General features: G+C 40.2%; 1 protein-coding gene across 4 annotated transcripts in view; it reads right to left on the bottom strand.

Moving 5' to 3' along the window:
* Window positions 1-230: 230 nt before the first annotated feature.
* ldb2a (LIM domain binding 2a) overlaps window positions 231-8,234 on the bottom strand; it is a 79,961-nt gene continuing 71,957 nt past the window's right edge. Inside the window, exons 8-9 of one of the 4 annotated variants that reach the window (XM_046407215.1) lie at window positions 7,542-7,690; window positions 231-2,189 (exon numbers count right to left, since the gene is read on the bottom strand). In XM_046407215.1, coding sequence (XP_046263171.1) covers window positions 1,959-2,189; window positions 7,542-7,690 — 380 coding nt within the window. In that variant the 3' untranslated portion in view covers window positions 231-1,958. The remainder of the gene's footprint in view (window positions 2,190-7,541; window positions 7,691-8,234) is intronic. The other 3 variants (XM_046407216.1, XM_046407217.1, XM_046407218.1) reach the window with 3 other exon arrangements.

The raw sequence follows: 8,234 nt of genomic DNA, 5'->3' as shown, positions 1-8,234 counted from the left end.
GCTGTTTTATTTGAGAGACTAATGGCTAAGGATGTTTATGTTGGATCTTTGAATCTTTTTCTGTTACTATACCACATCACAGATACAAGGACAAAATTATTTTTTCCAATTTGCAGAAGGTCATGATGAGATTGTCTTTGTCAGCTTAACTATGACCTATCAAGTTGGTGAGAGTAAATATCTAAATAAGTGGAGGCTACATGATGCATGTAACCCAAACCAAATTCAGCTCCTTTGTAAGCACGTTTTATTGGCACACATAATGGTAAAGCATACATACCAGACATCAGATATGACACTGAACACCTCTGCTATATAATGTACAAATGGTGTCTAATAATACTAGCCTCAAACATATTTAGAAATGTGTTAGCTTCCTTACAAATGCACAAATAAATACCCATAAGATCCAATTGTATAAAGACATGTGTCATTGTCTTCTTGCCCATTTTCAAACAAAAGTTCAACAAAAGAGACCAGGGATATAATATCAATTCACTTAAAGATTAAAGAACAATTGTGAACACAAATACAGGGATCTCAAACCATTTCTGTGGGGTGGATGGGATTTTACCTGTTGTTTTTAAAATGTAAGATCGCTTTCTTGCCGTGTTTCAGAGTATACAAGAAACATGATTATGTACTATGATACTGTTAACTTTGTGGCTTTGGTTCTGCACTAGCTAAAGAGGACAGGAAACTTTAGAGTTAGAGGCAAACCAGAGTCCATCCAAACCACCCAACAGAAATCTGAACCTCTTGTACAAAACAAAACAGCTGCCATATCCAAACTGGTTTCAGTGGCTGATTTACAGTGGACAAAATAGCTTCCACCTCTATTTACAGAGCTACAAACCTTGTGACAGTGTTCCCAAACTGATGAACCCAAAAGGAAAATCAGACTGACGTGTTTTAAAAAGTACATATATCAAACTAAATAAAAATCTTATAAAATCATGCAGGAAAAGGCTTTAGTATCAGTTTGGGAGTAGGTCATTAAAGGGAAAGAAGTCCAATTTTCCAAGGAGGGAAAAAGAAAACAACGTTAATGTGTCAATGCATGTCGGCAAAGTTCACATACTGATCGGCAAAATTACAATGTGATTGCAAAGGATTCTGAGAGAAGCAAAATACCAATAGACTACGAACACAATCAAATTGGTTTGCATGAAATCACAATCTGTGACGACCGCAGTTAAGTGGAAAAACAATCCTGGGACACGATTTTCCCTCGTCTGAAAGGAGTCCATAGCGGCAGAGAACTTTTATTTCCTCTTAATTGGAAATGGAAATAAACAGCAATGGCAGAAACAAACCAACAGCCAGCTGAATTTCAAATAAAAATGCAATTGCCTCAAACAGTTATTCATTTGTCTCCAATGTGGTCAGATACTTTCATAGGCTCTGTTGGTTGTTAAAAAACAACGTGCATTCTCTGCATTGAGCTTGCCATTTCTGAGACATTTTGCTTGTTGTTTTTATTCTTCTTCTTTTCTCCCCACTGTCTACTGTCAGCATGATGACTTGTGACCTGCAGGTCAACCAATCACAGCTGTAGTATTCCTCTCGACGAGAGGTTTGTATCTGAGGGCCCAAGAAAGAGAATTTGATCCACATTTTTCCAATGCATTCTTGAAAACATCCCGACGCCTTGCTATTTTTACATTACAGTTGCATACGACTTGTACGCGTTTGTTGTCTTTGACATGTGGATATTGCTGTGCAATGCTGCCAGTTCTCAGTGTTCTCCAAGATGTTACAGTGATTCAGAGAAGAAGAAAATATCCAAAACAGACATATTTGGGCTGGACATGCCGGTGGTGAGTTTACAGTCAGGGGTTCTGATTCAGTACAATGTCATGAGGCGCATAAGCACTGCCATCAGAGAAAGAGGAGAGGTTAAAAAGTCCAGTCCTTATGGAGCCAAGGATATGTTGTTTTCTTCTTCTTCTTTTGTTTTACTGCGAGGGCTGGGGCGCTGTGCTCTCAGGCTTGCTGTCCTGAGCGGCGGGGGGTTTGCTGCCCCAAGGGGCGTTGTTGCCCAGGGCTGGGGAGCTGTTGAAGTCGTCCTCATCATCCAGGCCATTGGTGGCATCATACTGCGTGTTCTCCAGACGAGTGATCAGACGCTCATCCTCGTCCCCGAATTCGCCGCCCATCAGGGTCGGCTCGCCCACCACCATCACGTCCTGGAGAGAGGCAGAGACAGGGGGAGCGAATTTACTAACTGAAAAGAAAGGAAATTACAAATCTTGTTCGTGGGTTTTTAAAAAGGTCACATCATGTTCAAGCTGTGTCCTTTTTTTGCTACACTTACAGTTAAAAGCACACTTTATTCAACTACTTATGCTATTTGAATTCTGACATTAAAATACAATGAGGTAAGTGTTGTGTATCATATTTATTTTCATGGATAGAGAAAAATAACCTTGTTTTTTGATAGGGCACCAATATTATGCTAAATCAATAAGTTTTTGTTTACCCAGTGGGGTTTTGAATGGGTTTGAATTTTTGTGTGTATAAATGTAACATCATAGCCCAAAAAATCCTCCTGATCATCTTTTTAAATGTATTTAGTTTCATTTTATTGGTAACCAGGCAACCTAAAGTAAATGGGAACACATCTTTTCAGTCATATTCTTGAAACAGAACACCTACATACTTACATTGTTGAATTTAATTCCTTCTTTACTTGTTAGTTTATCTTACCAGTTTTACTTTTTTTAGCAGTCATGATACACAGGCACTTGAGATGTGTTTTCAGTTTTGCACAGGACCATCCATATTTCACTTCATGATGATTCCAAATTAACATGCTAAAGTGAGTGAGAAAACATCAGAGAAGGAATTAATGCGTATCTGTTACATCTAATTCTGAGACCAGTGCACCATCTGAATATCAACTGATCACATATTCACCCAAAAAGAGAGAATATGCATGTTATCTGTTTCGCATAAACTAGAATTTAATTGACCACTTGTGAAAAAAGAGGATTAAAACATTGCAAGGTCATAAAGAAAATTTACTAGACTTCATTCAGCAGCTGAAGTGTTTACACTTGCTGATATATTTGTGTGTGTTTCCGCTGAACGAGGAGCAGCCAAACTCTGTGTGATGGGAGGTGCTTATCTTCCTGTTTCAACACACATCCTCTGCTTGCGATGGAATAACAGTAGTAGATTGTGTGGCTATGTTTCAGTGTGTTTGTGTGTGTGTGTGTGTGTGTGTGTTTAGGACAAACACTGGTGTATCCAGTGAACCCATGCATGTGGTTGACCCCTCTCGAAGCACTCTGTGCAAATGAAACCTTCCCGTAGAGAAAGCGGATCCCCCAGTGCTCTGTACCCGCCCCAATCAATACTCATCATGTAAGACTAAGATATACTGTAAGATATACTGTACGCAGCAAACACAAGCATATAGACTCATACTAACCCAGGAAAGTACACAAAAATCCCACAGAGATAAACAAACATGAGCAGATCAAACACACGTGATCACATCCAGCAAGCATTCCTGTAATACAACATGCAAACAAAACTAGACAACTAATCACACCCCAAGCAAAAACTCTAAACACACACACTTGGATGAGGAGCATGAATGGGGAGAGGCAGTTTATTTATCCAAGCCATCCCAAAAACCCCCCTAGCGACCACTTCTACACCCCACTATGCCTTAATCAGGCTAATTAATTTAGGTGAGCTTTTCAACTAAATGACAATATCCACACTGATTTGTTAATTTGCATAGCTAATTAAGTCATTAGCTAAAAACGTGCTGATTGCCAACAAGCCTTGCATTCACCATCTGTTCCTGTGAGGAGGCCTGTCAACCTACCTCTGGCCAATTTTGCCCCCCCCCCAAAAAAAAAATCCCTCAGACGATAACAGCTGGTGGCTAGTCTGAGACTGGGGAGTGCTAATTGTGAACTAATTAATACTGTCTATTCGTCTACTCATCTTGTTAAGAGTTAGCTTTCACGCTAGCTAAGCGGCAAGGCTTTGAATGGGTTGACGCGGCAATAAATGCCTCCCTGTTCCTTTCATTCACTGACTGACACCATTAGCATATTTTAGCAGTCTGTAGCTTGGAGGAAATATTTGCTCCTCAGGCCTACACAACAACAAGTGGGAATTTAAGGAAGCCAGAAAAGGGAATGGAAAATAATGCCTCAATAATAACAGGCTCCATAGTTTCCAAAAAATAGCTGGGCACCGCAGTAAATTTGTTCAGAACTGTTTTTTGTGGCACCAGATTTGGTTCTCTAGTGAGCAGAAAATGTAATGTCCATGTTCATGTTCATATTAATGTGGGAATACTTCGTCCAGTGCAGTGGCATGGTTCGTTTATGTGTTTTTAATCTCTCTCTCTCTCCCTCCCTCTCTCTCTATACACATATGTACATATATATATATACATATATATATATATATATAGAGAGAGAGAGAGAGAGAGAAAGAGAAAACAGGAATAATTTTTAATTTTTAGATACACAGAAAAGTAGTACGGAGTCAAGAGTATGACCAGACTTATCCATCAGGGGTTCAAATACAAGCTAAACAACAACAAATGTTTTGTAAACACTTGAACAAAATGAGGAAAAACAGTTATATTCCAAAGTTTTCAGACAAGTAAACAACATAAATACATTGTAAGTAAACACATAAAGACTTTGACTGGATGAGTACAGGGCATCAAGGCATCGTTTAACAATGACTCCATCTTAATTCAATGCAGAACCTTGTAAACAAAAATAATCTCCAGTCTACAGTCTACCAATTTAATATACCGACACAGACTACTGACACTGGCTTACAACAGGAGAAATAACTGGATAAAACCTACTTACAGAAACAACATATGCTCAAAACTAAATTCAGACCACTAGAGGTCAGTGTTGCACGTCCTATAAGCTTTCCACACCGAACACCCACCTCCCACTTTCTTTCCTCCGCACCTCCTCATCTCCAGCCCTGGTAAGCCCCCCACCCCGAGCGTCCACTCCTTATTGTCATTGGGCTCACGTAGGCTTGTGCTCAGGCGCAAACGAACAACTTCTCAGACAAAGACAGCAGGCGCGCAACATATGTAACCAGCATGTTACCAGCCACGCTGCCTGTCTTTAAGAGGCGTGTGAATGCAAAGCATGAGTAGTACGAGTGGTGTGTGCCTATGTGTGTTTGTCTGTCTCTGTGTGTGGGTGGGTGGGAAGGAGGTGGTGAGAGCTAGGGAGGTGTGTGTGTGTGTGTGTGTGTGTGTGTGTGTGTGTGAGTGAGTGTGTTCGTGTGACGGGGGAAGGGGCTGGGGGTGGACACTGTATACAGATATCAGTGATAATGAGAGCTGGCACACAGCCAAACTGCCTCCTAGAGAGAAAACAATGTGTATTTATGTGTGCGTGATGTAGGCTACATTATATATGTGTGAAATGGAGAGAAAGAGGGAACAGAAGAGAGGGAGGACAACATATCTCAAAAGATGACAAGCTAGCTATGGGACAGAAAATAGAGGGACAGTACAATATATGTGTTTCTGTGTGTGTGTGTGTCTGTGCAGGTGAGAGAAAGCATGTTCCTTATTTAGAAATACTGCAAACATGGAGAAATTAAATACCGACCTAATGAGCCACAGCCAACCAGATTGGAAACTGGAGTTTCTGCTGATGGAAACTGGAGTTTCCAATCTGTATAAAAATGATGTCCAACCTCTGTAGAACCTCTACAAGTTCTATCATGTATATATATATATATATATATATATATATATATGTATATATGGACTTTTTAGGTGAGCTGAAAAAGTCTCAGGACTCCTTTCTCCAGTGTTAAACACTTGGTCCACTTCCTACATCACAGGGGCAGGAAAGATAAGAACTTTATTGATCCCGCAGGATCTTTCAAAACATGTATATAAACATCATTTCTGGAGGTATATACCGTACCACTTACATGCACAAAAGCTTCAGTACCCATCAGAAGAATTAGTCAAGATAAAGGCACAGATTAATGCCAGGCTGCAACCCCTAAATCTTCCAGTTATGTTTGGTATCAGCACACTTTGAGCTCCCCTAAAATGACCTGTATTCAAAAACGCAATGGTGCTGCAACAGTGTGGTTCCAGAATAACAAACCGGAATGCAGTTGTGTAAATATAATACAGAATGTTCGTAATGAGCAGTGTGTAGAACAGGTAGATAACTAGAGCCCCTCCAGGCACCATGCCTACAATAGCCAGGCATGTGGTGCACACAGTAAGCCTTGGCTGTGTATTTCTAAACGTGTCTTTATCCAGTTTAGATTGTCTAAATTTTAGGTCAGTATAGATCTCTGGTTATTATTGTTGTAAATTCCTTGTATGTGTAAACATATGTGGCAATAATACTGATTTCGATACTAATTCTGATTTGTTTTGTTTCTTGAATACTGGTTGGTTATTGACTCCACTGCTGATGTAAGTTAAATTGTTCACTCGAGTACACGTGTTGAAAAGATATGGGGGTGAAATATAACCTGAATAGTCTTGCTTAAAAACACCCACAACACTCTAAACATATGTTTGACCTGTCTTTTTTCTTAAGTATTCAGTTATTCAGCACATGTCACCACTGAAAAGCTCCATAAAAAATACTGGCATGTCAATTTTGTTTTCCAGTATTAGGTTATCGTTTTGCATTTGCATCTTTATTTATTTATGCATATTGTCAATAGTGATTAAAAAAATCCATTAACAATTCAAAATATGCTATCATCACTACATATGAAGATGTTTCATCAGAGCAAGTATTTATCCAGTGCTCATTGCTTTACATTCAGTCAGTTTGAGACATATTGAGTACAAGCAAACTCTGCTGGCAGTGCCTAAGGCAGCTCTGAGTTCAGTGTCTTGGTCAAGGCCATTTCCAACAGTGGTGGCTGAGCGAGGGCCCAGAGTCACTTTCCCCACCCACATTTTCCCATTTGGTCCTGAGATTCAAACCTTTTTTTTCCAAAACCTTTAGGCTATGGACACTTGGTGGAACAACAGGGTCAGCTGGGTCTTGTTTAAACAAACAAATCCTGAAGTACATTGAAGTATATTCAGCTAAAAACTGGTAGAAAACTAAGAAAGTAGATACATATCTCCAGTTAGGGATGTGATAATACCTGCAGCAAATCAGTGCAGGAACCCTTTCATTCATCTTTACCTGGTGTCATAACTTTAGTTGTTCTTGTTCTATTTTGTGCTTTGATGATTTTTAATGTCATTTGTGTTATTCCATAATATTTGATGAGTTTTCTCTTTGTCTTTTGGAGCGAGATGTTTTCATACGAATCCCTTGAGGTTTATTTGTCTCACTGCACAGGTTTGTTTTTTATTTTTCTCCTCCTAGTGCCTTTCTTTCTTTTCCCTTTTGTGCAAGTAAATGAAACGTAATAGGTGCAATACCATTAGGAATATCTCGTCCCTGTGAGTAACCCTGTAAACATGCATGTGGAGTCATAGAAAAAAAAAAAAAAAAAGTAAAAGAGGAGGCAAACCGAGTGGAGCCGATGCTTACAGGTACCTGACTGGAGAGGCTGAAGTTGGTGGCAGGGCTGCGTTTCTTGCCTGCGGTGGTGCCCACGCTGCTGTTGGCGCTGCTGGCTGAGTTCTTCCGTTTCCTCCTCTTCGTGGTTGTCTGTCGGGCGGGCTCAGCTTTGGCGCGACCAGCAAAGAGAAACAGAGGCAATGCCAAGAACATAATGCATACAGACGGAGACTGGGTGTAGGGCTGTGTGCTGCTCAGAGAATGTGTGTGTGTGTGTGTGCGTGAGAGAGAGAGTGGCACACAGTAGAGGCTCAGACAGACAACATCATATGAGGAGGCACAAATGCATGCAGACAAAATTGTACAAAATTCCTGTATACATGCTTGCATGCAAAAAGAGCACCCACATACACACATACAAAGACACGTTACAGAGACAAAAGCAACTAGTCTGCAATGATCCATGCTTTGTTTTCTTCAGAGGTGAAACCGCAAGAGCGTTAACATCTCCCCAGACATGCACTAGTAAGAAAGAACCCCTGCCTCATTTGCATAAATGCTCAACAATGGACCCTGATGCTCAACGTAATGTAAATTTGTTAATGATTTCAGCACTGCACCAGTTGCGATGTTCCTCAATAGCATGAGCCAGATTAAAACTGCTCTGCTGAGGCAGAAAACACATTCACGTTTGTTGCAGTTATATTGCATCTATGTTTGCAC

Source organism: Scatophagus argus, chromosome 12, assembly GCF_020382885.2.
Source record: "Scatophagus argus isolate fScaArg1 chromosome 12, fScaArg1.pri, whole genome shotgun sequence".
Lineage (NCBI taxonomy): Eukaryota > Metazoa > Chordata > Actinopteri > Scatophagidae > Scatophagus > Scatophagus argus.
Note: the sequence above shows the minus strand (reverse complement) of the source record. Positions and strands in the feature narration are given on the sequence as shown.